This window comes from Archocentrus centrarchus, chromosome 13 (assembly GCF_007364275.1).
Source record: "Archocentrus centrarchus isolate MPI-CPG fArcCen1 chromosome 13, fArcCen1, whole genome shotgun sequence".
In the NCBI taxonomy this organism is placed as follows: domain Eukaryota; kingdom Metazoa; phylum Chordata; class Actinopteri; order Cichliformes; family Cichlidae; genus Archocentrus; species Archocentrus centrarchus.
In genome coordinates, this window is record NC_044358.1 from 3,267,136 (window position 1) to 3,289,082 (window position 21,947).

General features: G+C 41.1%; 3 protein-coding genes across 4 annotated transcripts in view; 1 reads left to right on the forward strand and 2 right to left on the reverse strand.

The window, feature by feature from the left end:
* The window catches only part of bcas3 (BCAS3 microtubule associated cell migration factor), a 479,890-nt gene that overhangs the window by 257,605 nt on the left and 200,338 nt on the right, over window positions 1–21,947 (forward strand). The window lies entirely within an intron of this gene.
* Window positions 324–17,791, reverse strand: LOC115790294 (uncharacterized). Of its 2 annotated transcripts, none has more exons than XM_030744097.1 (8): window positions 17,756–17,791; window positions 4,213–4,338; window positions 3,960–4,013; window positions 3,740–3,811; window positions 3,356–3,448; window positions 1,195–3,244; window positions 905–1,075; window positions 324–699 (listed from the first exon to the last, which is right to left on the reverse strand). In XM_030744097.1, the coding sequence occupies exons 6-8, from the start codon at window positions 2,021–2,023 to the stop codon at window positions 473–475; spliced, it is 1,227 nt and encodes a 408-aa protein (XP_030599957.1). In that variant the 5' UTR covers window positions 2,024–3,244; window positions 3,356–3,448; window positions 3,740–3,811; window positions 3,960–4,013; window positions 4,213–4,338; window positions 17,756–17,791; the 3' UTR covers window positions 324–472. The 2 variants fall into 2 exon arrangements, with proteins under 2 accessions (XP_030599957.1, XP_030599958.1); XM_030744098.1 differs by having other exon boundaries at window positions 3,901–4,013.
* On the reverse strand, window positions 4,856–20,807 carry LOC115790295 (N-lysine methyltransferase KMT5A-like). Its single transcript, XM_030744099.1, has 6 exons — window positions 20,352–20,807; window positions 19,440–19,579; window positions 19,198–19,357; window positions 18,815–19,007; window positions 16,993–17,049; window positions 4,856–4,985 (listed from the first exon to the last, which is right to left on the reverse strand). Exons 2-6 carry the CDS (start codon window positions 19,552–19,554, stop codon window positions 4,893–4,895), a joined length of 618 nt encoding a protein of 205 aa, XP_030599959.1. The 5' UTR covers window positions 19,555–19,579; window positions 20,352–20,807; the 3' UTR covers window positions 4,856–4,892.

The following is a 21,947-nucleotide window of genomic DNA, read 5'->3' on the forward strand; positions in this document are numbered from 1 at the left end:
CTAATTTGACAACATGCAAGGGGCTTGCCAGAACTTCAAAGTCAGGTCTCTATTTGTTTTGAAGAAATTACAGCTCTGTCCAACTTGTTGTGCCATAGAATAATTTAAATGTTCTGTGGCTTTTGTTACAACTCTGTTTTAGCAGTTAACATGCACACTATACATGCACACTATACGTACTACAAAAGAAAATACATGTGGACCACTGAGTGCCTGCTTCAACCAAACTTTAATAAAATAAGAACTTTGCTTCCAAATACATTCAACATGATGTGGATACATAATGAAAACTAAGTTTAAAAACTGTCAACTTAAAAAAAGTTTTTTGTTTTTTGTAACCCCTCAGAATGAGGAAAGGCTTTAGGTAAAAATACACCTAATCACTGAGCCTAAAATTGTTCAAAACATATTCCGAACCATTTTACCTGAAAAACAGAGAACTTAAATGGAACTGAAAATGAACAAACAGCTCTCAGTCCTTTGCACAAGCTCTTCTCTTCAAGGCAGTAATGCGATTTCTAACGTAATTTTTTACCCCAGTCCAGGTTCTGTCTTTGAGTGCATAGGGTTCTGCATTGATGCACCGAATGCAGTCCAGCTTCTGAGGCACCTTGCATGTGTGGATGAAACGCATCATGTGTCTTTCAACTGCACGTACCTCACTGTCTTCCCACTTACGTTTGGAGTCACCTTGGTTGCCTTTGAAGGAAAGATAACAGGCATCAATATACTATTTAAATGTTTGAAATATTAAACGCCTCCCCCCGACCCCCAAATTAATGAATAAATTAATTAATCACAACTATATGATATCACATTGCTGCTTCAACATTCAGTGAGCCATATTTTTTCCATTACAATAGTTTGTCTATGCCAAAAAAGCCAAAACAAATTTATCACTGACCCTTTTTCAAGGGAGGATGGTAACAAGTTGTTGGACCTGAAGAAGTCCCTGGTCCAGTGTCTTCATCCTGATCTGTTGTCTCAGTTTCTTGTGTATTTGTTGTCTCCATAGCTGAATGAAGAGACTCACTCTCATCGCTTGAGGAATCCAGATCTTGCAAATCAACTTTTTCTAAAAGTTAAAAGAGAACAAACCACCACTAGTGCATTTAATAATAATAATAATGATGATAAAAACCAGTTAAGTAGGCATTACATTTCAGAGCATCTGAGCAAAATGTACACTCCTACCTTCAGGGTCAATTTCAATATCATCGAGTGTTTGGCCTTTGTAATATGAAAGAGTTCCGTTCTCCACTGCCAAAAGCACTTTGCTCATCTTAGCAAGCTGAAGGGTTCCCTGAGGCAAGCGGTAATACTGCCTGTGCACACGGATGTCATGACCCAGAAAGTCTGCTAGTTGGTCTGCTTCATTTTCTTGAAGATTAAGCACCTGTGACATTGTTGCTATGTGCTTTCGGAGCCTTGTTGATGTTAAGAATTCAGGGTGTTTGGCACCACTCTCCTTTGCAAACATCTGGATACAGTCTCCTCCTCGATAGGCAGATAAAGCTCCTGGTCTAGCAAACATGTAGATGTTCTCTTTGGGGACACCACAAGATTCACGCGTTTCCACAAGGAGCTCCATTGCAGAGACCATGGATGGTTTTAAGAGAACAGGAACGCCTCTCCCTCGTTTTCCACGGATTTCTACTCTGGTGAAGAAATCACACATTTTGTTCTCAAGTGGGGTCAGGCAAGCAGTCATGTCCACATTGATTTCTGACTTTTTTCTATCTTTGAAGGTGGACAACTCCATTCGTGATACCTCTCCTTCTCTTCTTCTGTTAAAAATGATCACTTGAGCAAGTGTTACTTTGGCAAGCATTGCATAGTGGTATGGAGTGGGCGTCAATCTCAGTACTTTTTCAGCACCAGCTTTAACAGTCTCCATATGACTATCCAAACATTTGACATCATCTGTCAAAGGTAAAATCTGTGGTGCATTCCACTTGGACTCCTTCATAGTTGTTGTTGCACCTCTGGTGATCAGTCCCTTCCATCTAAAATTTTTGATCATCCTAAATTCTCGGGCAAATTACACAAGGCTTGGGTCTCCGTCTTCTGAGGACAAGTTGTCAGTCTCAACAAGCTCAGAGATAATTCCCAGATTGTTGCCAATTTTTAGAGCCAAGGAAGGTTTCTGGAAGGTATTTCCCTCTGGATTGTACCCAGCCAACTCTTTCACTGCAGATATCAAATGATTGAAGTTCGCAGGATAAATCAGTTCCTCTGCCTTTTGAATGGCAGTATTCTTCCGAGTCGTAAGAAGCAGTCGCCCAAGTTCCCTAAGCCTTTGCCTTATGTAGTCATGTCTGTTCTTTCTTGAGCCATTCAGATCATACAGGTGCTGTCCAAACTGCAGAAGAAGTTGGTCATTTTGAATTAATTGAGTAATTTCATCATATTTCATACAGGAAATAACAGTTTTCAAACCCTCTCCAATGTCACGAGCAACAGCAGTTTTCAGTGCACATTTGGATCGAACTCTCTGCTTCCCATTCTTGGAGTCTTCATTACTTTCTTTCTTTGCTGGGCATCTTCTCATGTGCTTCCACAGTGTTTTCTTAGCATAGAGTCCTTGGCAGTGATAACAGTGAATGAAATCAATGGCACCCCTGGATTTCCTTGGTCTATAGCAGGCCTGGAGCTCACCGGCTCCCCTCTTGACCACACTGGCATTATGGGCAAAGTTTCCACGTCTTCTAAGCATGTTCAACCTATTGCGTCTCTCTCTTGAATTTTTGGGAAATTGAAAGGCAAGAGCAACCTCTTCTACATTTTTATGTACAGCCTCCAGGTGTCGTGCAAGTTTTGATGTGGGTTGGAGACAATACAGACAATAGTTTCTCTTATTATACACACGGCGATTTCCAGACTTTAAAGGTGGTAACACTCTGATTGAGTCCGAAATCTCTTCAACTCTTCTTTTCTTTGGTGTACTTTCATTGCTATTTGTTGCACTTTGGGATAAGAACCTTCTCTTTCTTGGAGTTTCAGAGATCTTCTTCTTAGGACTAATGGTAACATTTCTATTCACTGAAATTTCTGAAGAAATATCTTGTTTTGATGGCGATAAATGGGGGTATCGCAGAGAAGGCAGAGGCTTCTTTGCAATTGGATTAAGAGGCACATCTTCGTCTTTCTGAGAGGAACTTCCTTCAGAGTCTGGAATATAATCAGCATCACTATAGTCTGTGTAATCAGATTCATCAAAAGATGTTTCTGTATATGTAGAGACCTTAAGGAAAAATAACATCGATTTAATATTTAGGGCATAAGTGAAGCATTTGGGTTTGAAAAGTTTAAAAGTGGAAGCCATTTAAAGATCAACAGTAATATAAAAAAATACCTGTTTTTGTCTTGATGGCCTCTTTTTTAAGTATTCAACAGAGCAATTTTCAGGTTGAATTGGTGATGTGGAAAATACAGAAGGAACTCTTGCCTTAAATAAGGATTAACAAAAAGATTGAGTGTCTAGAAATATTATAATTATTACAATTTATTATTGTGGACTAAAAATCCAAATAAGGAAATAGTAAAAGTAATAGAAAAGTAAAAACAGTAAAAGTAATAAAAGTAATACTGGTACAACAAAAAATTCAAACTGTACATTTCTTTTTTGAATATGCCTTTTGTTTTTTGAAGGAGATGAAAAGGAATAATAACACTGAAGTAGACTGACCAGCAATGAACTATGTTAAATTTAAAGACTTGTTACCAGACTTTCGGTTACCTGCTGCTCTTTTTCCAATCTTTCGCTGGTCCTTAATTCCTCCAAGAAGGAACTATCAGATGAAGGTAGTGGCTATGAAGATTAAAAAAAAAAATGCATTATATAGTAGACAAATATTTGACATAAATCTTTTTGTCATTACATCACAATTCATACACTACCTGTCCCACTCATCAAACATCTGAATATCCCTTTTATAGGCTGCAAGTTGTAATGGTACCTGAATATCATGCTGAGAACTCATGTCAGTAGTATTTTCAGGCTGGGATTTTAGCTGTGAACAAGAACGTAAAATGGCATGTTAGTTTGTAAAAGAGAAAATCAAATCAGCAACAACTTTAAATATAAACGCTGCCCGGCCAGAGTGTTGCATGTCCAGTACACTTAACATAAGAAATGTTGTCATCCATTACAAAAATATATATTCAAGCCTGTTTGTACACACTTGCTAAATAATCAAGTACAGTACTCACAAGAGCATCCAGTTTTGCCAGTTCCTGTGCTAGTTTTGCACGTTTCATTAAAATCATGGTGTAATGTTTTTCTTTAGCATTATGCTCCTCCTCTGCCATTCTGTGACGCAGCTTGGTTAACCGTGACTAAATAATTAAAAAAGAAAAAAAAAAAAGAGAAAAAAAGAAACAGTCATCTACTTTGTATATTTTATTCAACTGAAAAAAGACATCTAATTTCACAAATGGATTGTTACCACACAATTATAACCATTCTAATCCATTAATTGCTTTTGAAGAAAAACTATTGTAACTTTGAAGCATTTGTTAAATCAATTTCAAGTTCTTGTTTAAAACTGTTATTGGTTAAGCATCACTAAAAGAGACAAAAATCTACAGTGAAATCTCTTTAGTGTTCATTTTGCTCCTGATTTTGATTGGTCAATGTCTTGTCTTTCGAAATCAATGCCAAAATGAAGGCTGTTAGAACATCACGGTCAATAACTGGATGAAATCTGTGGAATTTACTTAGACAGAAACTTTTTAAATGACTGAAAAATTAAGTTTACTGTACTGCTTGATAACTAGGATCGACTGGAATGTATATATGACTGAATTGAAATGATTTATTTCTTTATCTTTTGGTAAAGTGGCTCGAGACGTCATTTGTTGTGAATTAGAGCTATATAAATAACCTAAATTCAATTAGATTGATTTGTGAAGATGAAACTTGCCTGATGGCGGTGTTCATCATTGCCAGTTTGGTTGCTCACTTCAGGGGTAGAAGATTTGTCCTGAAAACAAAAACATAACTTCATTAAAATCTACCAAAACATATCCAGATATAGTCCCCAGCACACCTCACTTTATTGACTTTTGGGGACGTTTCTTTTTTTTTTTTTTTTTTTTTTTTTTTTTTTTTTTTTTTTTTTTTTAAGCCTGTCATGTCTGGTAGATCTTGCAAGCAGAACTGTGATCTGAATGCGTTGTTGTGCCAAACATATTTGCTATTTCAAGATGAGCTCTATAGGTTCTCAATAGGCTCTTCTTGTTGTTGTTTTAACCCTTTATTTTATTTATCTGAGTTATTTTTCCACATACTATGTAACAGCCAGAGCTGACAGGCTGAAGAAGAGGAAAATAAAGAGAAGAAAAAGGGAGAGAGAAAGGGAGCAAAAAAAAAAAAAAAAAAAAAAAAAAAAAAAAAAGGGGAAAGAGCACAAGTCTATTAATCAGATACTTCATCACTTTAACATATAAAAAAATACTATCAATACTTGCAAAAATAAATTTGTGTGTAAAAACAAAACTAACAAAGCATGTTACGCACACCAACAATTTTGTTGAGTTGTGATTGAGTGGGCGTTTGTGTCTGTGTCATGTTTGTGTCTGTGTCATGGAACGTACTTACCAATGAGGGCAAAACGCTGCAGCTCCACCCATCAGAAGCCAGAGGCAGGTACGGAAAGCCCCCGGAACCCCAGGCCACCAGCAGCCCACCAAGAGCCAGGAAGACCCCCGGCCACTCAGTCCAAAGACAACCGCCCCCCTACCCCCGCAGACGGGAGAGGGTGGTCTCAGACGGAGCCCCCCCAGTCGAGGAGCGAGGGCTCCAGGGAACCCAAGGCGATGAGAAGCCAGCCCCCCCCCAGCGGCCAGCCCCCTGCACTGGCCGGCGGCAGGGCTCCCGGGCCCACGGCACCCAAGGACCGCCCGACCCTCCACAGAGCCCCCCCCCACGCCGAAGAAGCCAACGCAGCCCCGCACCGCACCCCCAAGGGGGGCAGGCCAGTACCCACGCCAGAACACCCAGCCCCACCCAGGAACCCCGAGGCACCCCCATCCCAGGGGGGTAGGGGGGAGGAGGCAACCAGCAAGGAGTGGCCAGGAGGCAAGGCACAAGGCCCAGACCCAGGTCCAGCCATACATACAAACACACCCAGACACCCGTGTACACATTTATACACAGATACTCATACATGCCCATACATACTTACCCACACACAGATATGCCATACATACACATTCACTCACCCACCCATACTCACGGAGACGGTGACAAATACACAAAGACACACATTCATCCATAGCTACCCACCCTCTGAAGGCGGGGCAAGTGGAAACCACCCCAGGGCCAACAGCGACCCCAGGACGCCACCAGCCCGGTCCCCAAGGAACCACCCGACCCCTACCCCGGGCGAGACGCAAGAAATCGGGGTGTAAGATGACCCATCCACCCCTCCTCCTCCCCAACTTGTAGGTCTATGTGTTAATGTTTGTGAGTGAATGAGGTGTATAGGGTGCAGTTAAAATTGAGGGGACAGTTATGCCACAAGCGCCAACTGTTGGTCGTCAGCGCTTGCCCACACTGCCCCCCCAAAACCCTCCATGTCTAAAGTGCAAATAAAATTTGGAGACAGACAGTGACGAGGATCCGAGTGGGGCCACCTCAGCGGCCCATCTCATCAACCTCTGAGTAACATGCCTGCCCCAAAGGTCCTATGTGTATCAGGGTGTAAGTGTGTATGTGTTGTGAGTTATAATGACTAAAGTGCAATTAAAACGGAGAGGCAAGTGGTGGTGCAGCTCTCCACGTGGCCTCTCCATCCTACATCTGTGAGTGATGTGTATTCTGTGTGTGTGTGTGTTTGTGTATGGGGAGGGGGAGGGGGGGGGGGGCATATGACCAGGAAAAATCCTGGAAGAAGAGAGCCAGCTGGCCGCTGGCTCAATAGGCACCCCGACCTCCCACACCCCAGCACAGGGCAGGGGGAGGTGACCCCGGGGCCGCGGTGACAGCATCCCGGAGCACTGCAGCACCCGAGGTTGGCGCCCTCGCCCCCACCGCAGAGGGCGGCCCGCTCCTCCTAGATGCCCATTCACTCAACAATAGACACAGACAGGCGACAGGACATACTGGCCTGGGCATGGAAATGCAGTGCCCAGTCCCCCCCAACCACCCCACCGCGGCCCCATCCCCCACCCCACCCCCCTGCAATGCAGGCACCCCAGGGCCCCAAAAGCGTAGACCGGACATCCCGACGTCAGGCCAACCCACCCCACCCGGCGGCGCGGCCGGGACAGCAGCGGCCCCCCCCGCGCCAGGGGGGGCCCACCGGGAGCCGGCGCGGCCCCAGTGCCGGGGCCCCAGACCCCAGCCCCCAAGCCATACAGGGAAGACCAGCCAACCGACCGAGGGCCGGCACCACCCCCCCAAGCACCCCGCCCACACCCCAGGACCGAAGGCAGCACCATCCAAGCCCCCACCACCATCAACCAGGACAGGCACACAGACATCACCAGAAGGTCGCCCCAGGACCCCAGCCTCAGGAGGCTACCAGCTACCCAGGCCCCCGGAGTCCCCCCCCACCCCCCCACAAAGCACATCAGGAGCAGAGCCCGCAGCCCACCACCCCCACTAAGTAATGGAGCTGAGCAGTGGGAACCAAAGAGAGTCAAATTCCTCCAATTTGTTTTTAGAAGAAGCAGACATTCTCTCTAAACTAACATGATCTACTAATAAATTTCTGTACTGAGTAATACATAGTTTATTTTTTGTCTTCCAGTTCATGAGGATCATCTTCTTAGCGATGCACAAGGCAGTAAGAACTATGTGTGATATATTTAACTCCATAATTAATTCACTGACATCACCTAAGATGCATAGTCTGGGGGAAGTTGGGATACGACAGCTAAACCATGTGGATAGATCTTCACAAATCCTCTGCCAAAATCTCTGAACTGGTACACAAGACCACAGAGCGTGTAGATGATTATCCTCTGAATTGCTTGTACAGTGGGTGCATATGTTTGAGTGTGTAAGGCCCATTTGGAACATCCTTTGTCCAGTGTAGTATGTTCTATGGAGAATCTTATATTGTACAAGTTGTATTTGGGGTCTTTTAGTCATTTTGAAGATATTTAAACATATTTCTGTCCATAAATTTTGATCCAGGTTGACAGAAAGATCACGCTCCCATTTTGTAATTGGGAGGGAAACTGAATCATCAGTTTTTATTAATAATTTATATAATTTTGATAACAATTTTGGGGTACAGAGGTTAAGAAATTCTGTTACCCAAGTAGGCATTTCTAGATTCAATTGATTAAGGTTAAATCTTCCCTGTAGGACGGACTTAACTTGTTGATATTCCAGAAATCTACCGTTGCCAATTCTATATTTTGATATAAGTTCTTGGAACGTGATAAAATTTCCATCTTGGATAATATGTTCTAAGTTATTTATACCCTTATCACGCCATAACGGAAAATTCAGCATTTTCTTTTTCTGACAAATATCTGGATTGTTCCAAATGGGTGTTAGTTTACAGGGGATGAGTGAAGACTTAGTTATTTTTAAAAATTCCCACCAGGCTGTCAGAGAGGTATTTATACTAAGGACTTTATAGCAGTTATGATGTTTAATACTGGAACTAATGAAAGGTAAATCTGAGATTTTTATTTTTCCACAAAACGCCTGTTCTAGATCCAGCCATGGGTTGTCTAATGAATTGGATTTGATCCACTTTGAAATATACTGCAATCTACTGCTTAAGAAATAGTAATAAAAGTTTGGTAATTCTAGACCTCCACTGTGTTTTGGCTTTTGTAAAGTTTTTAAGCTTATTCTTGACGGTTTGTTTTTCCATAAAAATTTTGAGATGTTTGAATCTAGTGACTTGAACCAAGGAATAGAAGGTTTATTAGGGATCAATGAAAATAGATAATTAATTTTTGGTAAAACCATCATTTTAATGGCAGCAACTCTCCCCATGAGTGATATAGGTAAACTGTTCCAACGTGTGAGATCATCCTCTATTGTTTTTAATAAGGGGATATGATTTAATCGTACCAAGTCTGAGAGCCTGGCGGAAAAATTTATGCCTAAATATCTAATATTTCCTGACTTTAGTGGGGTCCTAGAGGTTCTCTGGAAATTACAATTCAGAGGCAAAACTGTTGATTTACTCCAATTGATAGAGTAATCAGATATAGATGAGAACTTATCTATCAGTGTGATAGTCTTCAAAGAGAGCCTTGTGAATTCCCAAGGAAAAGTAATACATCATCAGCATAAAGGCTAAGTTTATGGTCCATATTTTCAGTTTGAATCCCTTTAATATTTGCATTTTGACGGATTGCTGCTGCTAGCGGCTCAATGAAAATTACAAAAAGAGAGGGAGAGAGTGGGCAGCCCTGCCTAGTGCCCCTCTGCAGACTGAAACTTTGTGAAATGAGATCATTTGTCCTAACACGCGCATTCGGAGAGCTGTGTAGTGTTCTGATCCAGTTTATAAAGGATGAACCGAATCCAAATTTTTGCAGAACTGCTAGTAAGAATTTCCAATTTACCCGATCAAATGCCTTCTCTGCATCTAAAGACACGATTGTCGTCTCTAATTTGTTAATAGAACAATAGTCTATTATATTTATCAGTCGACGTGTATTATTGGCTGAGTGCCGACCCTTGATAAAGCCTGTTTGATCTGGATGTACAATAAATGGAGTAATACTTTCTAATCTTTTGGCAAGGGCTTTGCAAATTATTTTAAGATCTACATTAATGAGAGAGATTGGCCTGTAGCTGGATGGGAGTGTGGGGTCTTTGCCTGGTTTAAGAAGCAGGCTAATGTTAGCAGAGTTTAAGGTTGGAGATAAGATGTGGTCATTCTGAATCTGAGTTACCATTCTGAAAAAAATGGGAGCTAGCTCAGACCAAAATTCTTTATAAAACTCGGCTGGAAAACCATCTGGGCCTGGGGCTTTATTATTTGGGAGATGCTGTAGGGCTTCACTAAGTTCAGACAATGAAAGAGGTAAATCCAGAGCTGCAGCCTGGCTGTCATTTAGTTTTGGTAGATTTATATTATTAAGAAATTCTTCAATTTCAGTATCAGATGGGTTAATCTGTGGTGAATATAAGGCTTCATAGAAGTCTCTGAAAGAGTTATTTATTTGTTGTGGGTCATGAGTAATAATACCAGTCGAGTCTTTAATAGAAAAAATAGCTGTTTTTTCTTTATTCAGTTTTAATTGCTTGGCCAGGAATTTTCCAGATTTATTTCCATGCTCAAAGTTTTCCAAACGCAGCCTCTGCAACATAAATTGTGTCCTTTTATCAATTATTTCATTTAGCTCCAGTTTCAGTTTCCTCAGGCTGATAATTGTATGTTCTTGTGGTGAAGCGGCATAAGCAGTTTCTAAAGATTTAATTTTTTGTTCTAATTCTAACACTAGTGCTTTTTCTTTATTTTTCCTATGCGAGCAGTAAGATATTATTTTGGGGACGTTTCTAACACAAATACACTCTCCTTTAACCTAAATGAGGACAATCAAAGAGAAAGTCTACTGAGGGAATGGATAAAACCATGAACCCTCTGATTACTAAAAATCTGCTGCTATTAAGGCACGTTTTATTTTTTTAGGATAGATTTCTTCATTTTGGTCCTGATTTGGATTGGTATATGTCCTGTATTTTTAAATCTTAGACATATTGAATGACTTGTGCAGATGAAACTTACCTGATCGTGGTGTTCATCATTGCCGGTTTGGTTGCTGACTTCAGGGGTAGAAGATTTGTCCTGAAAACAAAGACATAACTTCATTAAAATCTACCAAAACTTATCCAGATATAGTCCCCAGCACGCCTCACTTTATTGACTTTTGGGGACGTTTCTAACACAGATACACTCTCCTTTAACCTAAATGAGGACAATCACAGAGAAAGTCTACTGAGGGAATGGTTAAAAACATGAACCCTCTGATTACTAAAAATCTGCTGCTGTTAAGGCATGTTTTATGATTTTAGGATAGATTTCTTCATCTAGGTCCTGATTTGGATTGGTGTATATCCTGTATTTTTAAATCTTAAACATACTGAAGGACTTGTGCAGATGAAACTTACCTGAGCACAGTGTTCATCATTGGCAGTTTGGTTGCTCACTTCAGGGGAAGATTTGTCCTGAAAACAAAGACATAACTTCATTAAAAAGTACCAAAACATATCTAGACATAGTCCCCAGCACGCCTCACTTTATTGACTTTTGGGGACATTTCTAACACAAATACACTCTCCTTCATATCTCCTTCATATCAATATCAAGATGGCGCCGGTGAGGTCAGCAGCCGTCGTACCTGCTCCTACGCTTTGTTTGTATATATTAGGTTTAGCTTTAATTCTCGATTTTATAATTCCGCCTGCTCTGTGTCATATCACGTATGACAGACAGACTCTTTTTAATATCAGAATACAGCACTCTGGCTGTATTCTGACACCTTTTTCTCCCGACCCGACTTGGCCCCAGGAGATACTGCGTTTCCAGTGGGCCAGCTCAAACAAAGGACAGCGCGGAGCACCCAGGTCACGGACAAGGCCCTGAGGGAAAAGAGCCGGCGTAAGAGAGAGGCTGAGGCGCAGAGCGCACCAAACGCCACTGCCGAGCATCCTGTTGGCTAATGTCCAGTCACTGGATAACAAGCTGGACGAACTCAGGGCCAGGATACAGTTTCAGAGGGACATAAGGGACTGCAACATCATCTGTCTCACGGAGACATGGCTGACCCCCCTCATACCGGACCACGCCGTACAGCCGTCGGAGTTCTTCAGTGTTCATCGCACGGACAGAACGAGTGAGTCTGGAAAATCAAGAGGAGGAGGTGTGTGCCTAATGATTAATAACAACTGGTGTGACAGTAGGAATGTTGTCCCTCTGAAACAATCATGTTCACCTAACCTGGAGCTCCTAACCCTGAAATGCCGCCCCCACTACCTGCCCCGCGAGTTCACTTCAGTCATCTTCAGCGCCGTCTATATTCCACCTCAGGCGGACACAAACACTGCACTATCCGAGCTACATGAGGCGATTTCCACCTATCAGGCTAACCAGCGTGATGCGGCTCTTATCGTAGCCGGGGACTTTAACAGTGCAAACTTGAAAAAGCTGATACCGGAGTTGATTCAACACATCGACTGCCCCACCAGAGGAGAGAGGACCCTAGACCACTGCTACTCTCCATTCAAAGAGGGCTACAAAGCAAAGTCTCTTCCGCCTTTTGGGAAGTCTGACCACACCGCTGTCCTTCTCATGCCGAAATACAAACAACGGCTCAGGCAGGAACCCCCTGCTGTGAGAGAAGTGACACGGTGGTCTGATCAAACAGAGGCCGCTCTGCAGGGTGCGTTGGATTCAACCGACTGGGACATGTTTCGCAGCAGCGCGGGCGGAGACATCGAGGAGTTTACGGAAACTGTTGTGGGATTTATTGGGAAAGTTGTTGATGACACTTCACTTAGGAGGACTATCAGGACTTTTCCCAACCAGAAGCCGTGGGTGGATAAATCTGTCCGCGACGCCCTGAGGTCCCGCACCGTTGCCTACAACTCCGGCCTCGCCTCTGGGAACATGGAGGACTACAAGGTTGCATCATACAACGTCCGCAGAGCGGTGAAAGAGGCTAAACATCGCTACGGCCGCAGACTGGAACAGCAACTACAACAGTCTGACTCCAGGGGACTGTGGCAGGGACTACGCACCATCACGGACTACAAAGCACCACACACACACCGGGTGAGTGCCAACGCTTCTCTGGCTGATGAACTCAACATCTTCTTTGCGCGCTTTGAGTCGGGAAGCCGACAGCCCGCTGCGCTCCCAGCCGGAGGGGCGGAGACACTCACTGTGATGGAGCGCGACGTGAGGAGGGCGTTTAGACGTGTAAACACTAGGAAAGCGACTGGACCAGACGGTATTAGTGGACGTGTCCTTAAGACCTGCGCTGACCAGCTGGCACCTGTGTTTACACTGATATTCAACCTCTCACTGAAACTGTGTGTGATTCCCACCTGCTTTAAAAAGTCCATCATAGTCCCTGTCCCAAAGAAACCACACCCCAGCAGCCCCAATGACTTCAGGCCCATAGCGCTTACCTCTGTGGTGATGAAGTATTTTGAGAGACTCATCAAGACATTCATCACCTCCTCACTGCCCACCACCCTCGACCCACTACAGTTTGCATACCGGCCAGACAGATCCACAGATGACGCCATATCCTTCCTCCTCCACAAGACCCTTTCACACATAGACACTGGTAAGGGGAACTATGTGAGAGTGCTGTTTGTAGATTACAGCTCAGCATTCAACACCATAGTTCCCTCCAGGCTGGTCTCTAAGCTGCTGGACCTGGGCCTGGGCCCATCCCTGTGCAGGTGGGTTCACAGCTTCCTGACCAGCAGACCACAGGTGGTACGAGTGGGTCACCTCACCTCATCCTCCCTCACCCTCAACACTGGATCCCCCCAAGGCTGTGTGCTCAGCCCTCTGCTGTACTCACTGTACACCCATGACTGCGAGGCCACGTCAGAGTCCAACGTCATCATCAAGTTTGCTGACGACACTGCTGTTGTGGGACTAATCTCTCACAATGAGGAGACAGCCTACAGGAGAGAGGTCTCCCGCCTGGAGAACTGGTGCCAGGAGAACCACCTCCTGCTCAACGTCAGCAAAACGAAGGAACTGATTGTGGACTTCAGCAGGAAGCAGCAGAGGGACTACCATCCACTTGTCATCAGTGGTGCTGAGGTGGAAAGAGTGGACACTTTCAAATACCTGGGAGTGACCATCTCACAGGACCTGTCCTGGACTCATCACATAAACATCACTGTGAAGAAGGCCAGACAGCGTCTCTACCTCCTCAGGCGGCTGAGAGACTTCAAGCTCCCACTCAAGGTGCTCAGGAACTTTTACACCTGCACCATCGAGAGCATCGTGCGTGGGAGCATCACCACCTGGATGGGAAACTGCACCAAGCAGGACTTCATGGCCCTAAAAAGGGTGGGTCGTTCAGCTGAACGGACCATCAGAACCACCCTCCCCAACCTGCAGGACATTTACACCAAGCAGTGCAGGCTGAGGGCCATGAAGATCCTAAAACAGCCCAGCCACCCCGGACACTCTCTCTTCTCCCTGCTCCCATCAGGCCGGCGTTACCGCTGCCTGAGGGCTAAGACTGAAAGGTTGAAGAAGAGTTTTTACCCACAAGCCATCCGTCTGCTCAACTCTGAGCCCTAACTGGACCATTATTGCACAATGTAAATATTATAAATTATAAAAGTGTGTATAGTGTATAGTATATAGACTATAGTGTATAGTGTGAATTACTTTTTTTTAATTTTTATTCTTCTTATTTATATGTGTGTGTATATATGGTTGCAGGTACAAAATACATTTCACTGTGCATTGTACTGTGTATAACTGTGCATGTGACAAATAAACACTATCTTATCTTAATCTTAATCCTTTAACCTAAATGAGGACAATCACAGAGAAAGTCTACTGAGGGAATGGATAAAACCATGAACCCTCTGATTACTAAAAATCTGCTGCTGTTAAGGCATGTTTTATGATTTTAGGATAGATTTCTTCATCTAGGTCCTGATTTGGATTGGTTTATGTCTTGTATTTTTAAAACTTAGACATACTGAAGGACTTGTGCAGATGAAACTTACCTGAGCGCAGTGTTCATCATTGCCAGTTTGGTTGCTCACTTCAGGGGAAGAAGATTTCTCCTGAAAACAGAAACATAACTTCATTAAAAAGTACCAAAACATATCTAGACATAGTCCCCAGCACGCCTCACTTTATCGACTTTTGGGGATGTTTCTAACACAAATACACTCTTCTTTAACCTAAATGAGGACAATCAAAGAGAAAGTCTACTGAGGGAATGGATAAAACCATGAACCCTCTGATTACTAGAAATCTGCCGCTGTTAAGGCATGTTTTATGATTTTAGGATAGATTTCTTCATCTAGGTTCTGATTTGGACTGGTGTATGTCCTGTATTTTTAAATCTTAAACATACTGAAGGACTTGTGCAGATGAAACTTACCTGATTGTGATGTTCATCATTGCCGGTTTGGTTGCTGACTTCAGGGGTAGAAGATTTGTCCTTAAAAGAATGACATAAATTCATTAAAAACTACCAAAACATATTCAGATATAGTCCCCAGCACGCCTCACTTTATTGACTTTTGGGGACATTTCTAACACAAATACACTCTCCTTTAACCTAAATGAGGACAATCATAGAGAAAGTCTACTGAAGGAATGGATAAAACCATGAACCCTCTGATTACTAAAAATCTGCTGCTGTTAAGGCATGTTTTATGATTTTAGGATAGATTACTTCATCTAGGTCCTGATTTGGATTGGTATATGTCCTGTATTTTTAAATCTTAGACAGACTGAAGGACTTGTGCAGATGAAACTTACCTGATGGCGGTGTTCATCATTGCTGGTTTGGTTGCTGACTTCAGGGGTAGAAGATTTGTCCTGAAAACAAAGACATAACTTCATTAAAAAGTACCAAAACATATCTAGACATAGTCCCCAGCACGCCTCACTTTATCGACTTTTGGGGACATTTCTAACACAAATACACTCTCCTTTAACCTAAATGAGGACAATCATAGAGAAAGTCTACTGAGGGAATGGATAAAACCATGAACCCTCTGATTACTAAAAATCTGCTGCTGTTAAGGCATGTTTTATGATTTTAGGATAGATTACTTCATCTAGGTCCTGATTTGGATTGGTATATGTCCTGTATTTTTAAATCTTAGACATACTGAAGGACTTGTGCAGATGAAACGTACCTGATGGCGGTGTTCATCATTGCCAGTTTGGTTGCTGACTTCAGGGGAAGAAGATTTGTCCTGAAAACAAAGACATAACTTCATTAAAATCTACCAAAACATATCCAGATATAGTCCCCAGCACGCCTCACTTTATTGACCTTTGGGGACGTTTCTAACACAAATACACTCTCCTTTAACCTAAATGAGGACAATCAAAGAGAAAGTCCACTGAGGGAATAGATAAAACCACGAACCCTCTGATTACTAAAATCTGCTGCTGTTAAGGCATGTTTTATGATTTTAGGATAGATTTCTTCATCTAGGTCCTGATTTGGATTGGTGTATGTCCTGTATTTTTAAATCTTAGACATACTGAAGGACTTGTGCAGATGAAACTTACCTGAGCGCAGTGTTCATCATTGCCAGTTTGCTTGCTGACTTCAGGGGAAGAAGATTTCTCCTGAAAACAAAAACATAACTTCATTAAAAAGTACCAAAACATATCTAGACATAGTCCCCAGCACGCCTCACTTTATTGACTTTTGGGGACGTTTCTAACACAAATACACTCTCCTTTAACCTAAATGAGGACAATCATAGAGAAAGTCTACTGAGGGAATGGATAAAACCATGAACCCTCTGATTACTAAAAATCTGCTGCTGTTAAGGCATGTTTTACGATTTTAGGATAGATTACTTCAACTAGGTTCTGATTTGGATTGGTATATGTCCTGTATTTTTAAATCTTAGACATACTGAAGGACTTGTGCAGATGAAACTTACCTGATGGCGGTGTTCATCATTGCCAGTTTGGTTGCTGACTTCAGGGGTAGAAGATTTGTCCTGAAAACAAAGACATAACTTCATTAAAATCTACCAAAACATATCCAGATATAGTCCCCAGCACGCCTCACTTTATTGACTTTTGGGGACGTTTCTAACACAAATACACTCTCCTTTAACCTAAATGAGGACAATCAAAGAGAAAGTCCACTGAGGGAATAGATAAAACCATGAACCCTCTGATTACTAAAAATCTGCTGCTGTTAAGGCATGTTTTATGATTTTAGGATAGATTACTTCATCTAGGTCCTGATTTGGATTGGTTTATGTCCTGTATTTTTAAATCTTAGACATACTGAAGGACTTGTGCAGATGAAACTTACCTGAGCGCAGTGTTCATCATTGCCAGTTTGGTTGCTCACTTCAGGGGTGGATTTGTCCTTAAAAGAATGACATAAATTCATTAAAAACTACCAAAACATATCCAGATATAGTCCCCAGCACGCCTCACTTTATTGACTTTTGGGGACGTTTCTAACACAAATACACTCTCCTTTAACCTAAATGAGGACAATCACAGAGAAAGTCTACCGAGGGAATGGTTAAAACCATGAACCCTCTGATTACTAAAAATCTGCTGCTGTTAAGGCATGTTTTATGATTTTAGGATAGATTACTTCATCTAGGTCCTGATATGGATTGGTATATGTCCTGTATTTTTAAAACTTAGACATACTGAAGGACTTGTGCAGATGAAACTTACCTGATGGCGGTGTTCATCATTGCCAGTTTGGTTGTTGACTTCAGGGGAAGAAGATTTGTCCTGAAAACAAAGACATAACTTCATTAAAATCTACCAAAACTTATCCAGATATAGTCCCCAGCACGCCTCACTTTATTGACTTTTGGGGACGTTTCTAACACAAATACACTCTCCTTTAACCTAAATGAGGACAATCAAAGAGAAAGTCCACTGAGGGAATAGATAAAACCACGAACCCTCTGATTACTAAAAATCTGCCGCTGTTAAGGCATGTTTTATGATTTTAGGATAGATTACTTCATCTAGGCCCTGATTTAGATTGGTATATGTCCTGTATTTTTAAAACTTAGACATACTGAAGGACTTGTGCAGATGAAACTTACCTGATGGCGGTGTTCATCATTGCCAGTTTGGTTGCTGACTTCAGGGGTAGAAGATTTGTCCTGAAAACAAAGACATAACTTCATTAAAATCTACCAAAACATATCCAGATATAGTCCCCAGCACGCCTCACTTTATTGACTTTTGGGGACGTTTCTAACAGAAATACACTCTCCTTTAACCTAAATGAGGACAATCACAGAGAAATTCTACTGAGGGAATGGATAAATCCATGAACCCTCTGATTACTAAAAATCATATAGAAATACAAATACACTCTCCTTTAACCTAAATGAGGACAATAAATCAAAATCCGGCTTAGGGCACTGATAAATAAAATTAACTCTCTGATTTTTAAAGAATTGCTTGTATTAAGGTATGCTCCATGACTTTTGGATAGATTTCTCTGTCTCTGTACTGATACTGATTGGTAGGTTTTCTGTTGTTTTAAAACATTGACATAATGAAGGATTTCAGAACATCATGCTTACAAGAGTGTGGGTTGTTTTGGACAATAAATAATAGATTCTTTGGTGATGCAGTAGTTGTTATGATTTGGCCATGGATTTCTTCATCCAAATTTGAATTCTAAATTGCTCTGTATCCTGTCTTTTCCAAAGTGACATGAGAATTTCAGAACATTGCATTTACCTGCATTCATTTGTTGTCATCTACTGCTACTAGAAAGTTAATAAATAAAACCAAAAATCTCAAGAGCCTATAATTGCAATCTGTGACTATGCAAAACAATTTTTTTGTGCTGAATATATCTTTTATTTAAAACTATCAGATAGATAACTATTTACATGTGTAGAGTTAATTTATACTATGGGCCATTCAAACATCAGCAAAGCAATTGCCAAAATGTGTACTGACATTCAAAACACTGATACCTAGTTAAAATAAAAACAAGACTTTAAATCTCAGTGTTAAAAATAAGAACACCTTGATCTGAAGAATTTTTATGTGTTTTAAATGCACAGTTTATGTATATGTTTGAGTCAAATTAAAATATGGCAAAACATATCTCATTTTACATTGTGTGCAGTAAATTGGCTTACCATCTTGCGCCAAGGCCAATCAGCTTTTCCGTAGTTATAAGTTATTTCTTCTCCTGGTTCAATGTCTCGGAGGGCAAACAGGCAAAGATGTGGTATCCCTTCAACTTCAACTGTTTTCATCTTACAGTTAGGCCTTCGGTGGTCATCGTTCACTAGTCGTCCCAGTGACTTGTCTTCAATAGAAGCATCAATGCTTGAAGAAAACAGCATCAACATCAGAGTAAATCAGTAAGATGTATATCAGATGTCTATATCAAATGAATTACAGGTAGTTGCTAAAATTGTATTGTATTACCTTTGCATAGTTTTTAAGATCTTGGGACAACCCATTTTAAAAGTATAACATAGGTCCATAATATATTGTAATATGAAATATATCTTACCACCAGCAGGTCCCTTTCCATTTGAAATCAAACAAAAAAACTTCCACTGTATCATTGAATTTATCTCTTTGAAGGTAAGGATCCACTTTAGAAAGCTTTCCACGGTATTCAAGGATAAAATCTCCCTGTTTGAAAAGCTGTGTGGCAATTACACCACGACCTTTAAAAGAAGAAAATATTGGTCTTTTTTTTAAAAAGTTTATTGGTGATCTAACTTTGCAAATGTAAAAATGACACCATACCTTTGCATGGGTTGATGAACTGTTCTGTTAGACCAGTCTTGTCAATTTTCAGCTTAATATAGTATTCTGCGTCATGTTGAGGTTGAACTCTTCTTCTCCTTATAGATGTTTTCATTGTTACTATCAAACCTGTTTTCTCTCTGTAAAGAGGGATTTAAAAACCTTGTTATTCCCCTGGTTCCCTATCAAAGCGCATGATAACATTGCTCAAGCAGAAATAGAAGATGGAACTATATAGAGTATTATATACTTTTAAAGATTACATATTACGTTGAAATTTAACATTTCTAATTTTAAGTTACAGTTCACTGCAAAGCCCCAGAAGATAAATAAGACCCTGCAGCTTATGTGTGTCACACTGTTTAAAGAAAAAAAATGATAGTGCTGTTCATGATGCTCAGTGAGTTTTGCTGTTTAATTAGCACCTCTTAATTAACCTCATGGTTAGCTTGCACATTAAATTTGTAAGGCTGCTAATAAACTTATGTTTTCAAATTGGAATCATCATAGCATAGAAAGCTAAAATGACCTAAACTATTTAAAGTTTGTTTGTCAAAGACCAAGTTTAACCAAAAAAGCCTTAGCTAAGCTAAACGAAGCTAAGTTAAGCTAAGCGAAGCTAAGTTAAGCTAAGCGAAGCTGATTTAAGCTAAGCGAAGCTGATTTAAGCTAAGCGAAGCTAAGCTAAGCAGCTCTGAATGTCTAATTTACATGTGGCTAACTAATTCCGGCTAATTAGCTTAAACTCATTTTCTAAATTTTCAAGGGCACACCTAGCTAACTAACAGAGAGTCAGAAAAAAAAAACCATCAGGGGAAAAATACTGAAATTTCATGTTTTGGTAGATTTTGCTTTTCAGACACTACCTTGTTATAAAAAATTGGTCTAAAGGTCTAAATCTACTTTTCATACCTTTAAACTTGCTCCACATGCTGCTGCTCTCCAGTGCTCACCGCCATGACTGTAGCAAAGGCCTACCGTGACATTGAGGCCTGACCATACCTCCTCGCCCCTCCCCTGCTGTCCTTCCCTCTTGCTGTAAGGACAGCAGGGCCAATATAAAAAAAACCAAAAATCTTTTGTTTGCAAAAACAATCCAACTGTTGCCTTAAGTATCACTTTTATATTTTAAATGTTTTAATAATATGGCTTTACTTATTTATTGTTGTTGATGTTATTGCTCCATTTTATCAAAACAGTGTAACAATATGTAAAGAGTAATATTAGGTCGTAATTATATTCTATCTTAGATTGAAATAGTTTTTTACATATTCAAATAAAGTTGATAAGTAAAATTAAATAAATAAAAATAAATTACAGAACTACATTGCTAATAAATAAAAGAAGCTAAATAAAGAGTTTAGCATGTAGTCCAGGAGTCACCAACCTTTTGGCTGCTAAGAGCTACTTCGTGGGTACTAAGTGATACGAAGGGCTACCAAATTGATACATACAGCTTTTTAAAAATTATATCACTTAATGATTTATCTAATTTTGGAACAACTCCACGGGCTACTCATACTACTTGGTGCCCAGGGAGAACCAGGTTGGTGACTCCTGATGTAGTCATTTAAAATTCTGGGATATTGGTATGTTGAATTAAGTACAAGAAGAAGAAGAAGAAGAAGAAGAAGAAGAAGAAGAAAGAAGAAACAGCCTTATTGTCCCACAGAGGGGAAATTTGGGTGTAACAGCAGCCGCAGTTATTATAAATATAAATAAAAATATAACAATTTACACTATTAAGAAAAGAATATATATATATATATATAAAATCAACAAACAAGATTAACCTTAATACTACTAATAATAACACTATATACAATGTACATGATGTGCCTGTGTGTTGAACCTTAACAGGCCGGACTATTTACAGTATATTATATATTATCCTACACTGCTCCCAACAAAAACCACAATAACCTACACAATGTAGGATAATATATAATATACTACACAATGTAGTATATTATATATTATCCTACATTGTGTAGGTTATTGTGGTTTTTGTTGGGAGCAGTGATGGTTATAAAGTCTTACAGCTGCTGGGAGGAAGGATCTGCGGTAACGCTCCTTTGTGCATTTAGGATGCAGCAGTCTGTCACTGAAGGAGCTCTCCAGCTCAGCAACAGTTTCATGCATGGGATGGGAGACCTTGTCCATCAGTGATGTTATTTTGGTCAGAGTCCTTCTGTCTCCCACCACCTGCACTGAGTCGAGAGGACATCCTAGGACAGAGCTGGCTTTCCTGATGAGCTTGTCTATCCTCTTCCTCTCAGCTGTAGACAAGCTGCTGCTCCAACATACTGCTGCATAGAAGATGGCTGATGCCACCACAGAGTCATAGAAGGTCTTCAGGAGTGTCCCCTGCACTCCAAAAGACCTCAGCCTTCTCAGCAGGTAGAGTCTGCTCTGACCCTTCCTGTAGAGCGCATCAGTGTTATGAGTCCAGTCCAGTTTATTGTTTAGGTGAACACCCAGGTACTTATAAGAGTCCACTATCTCAAT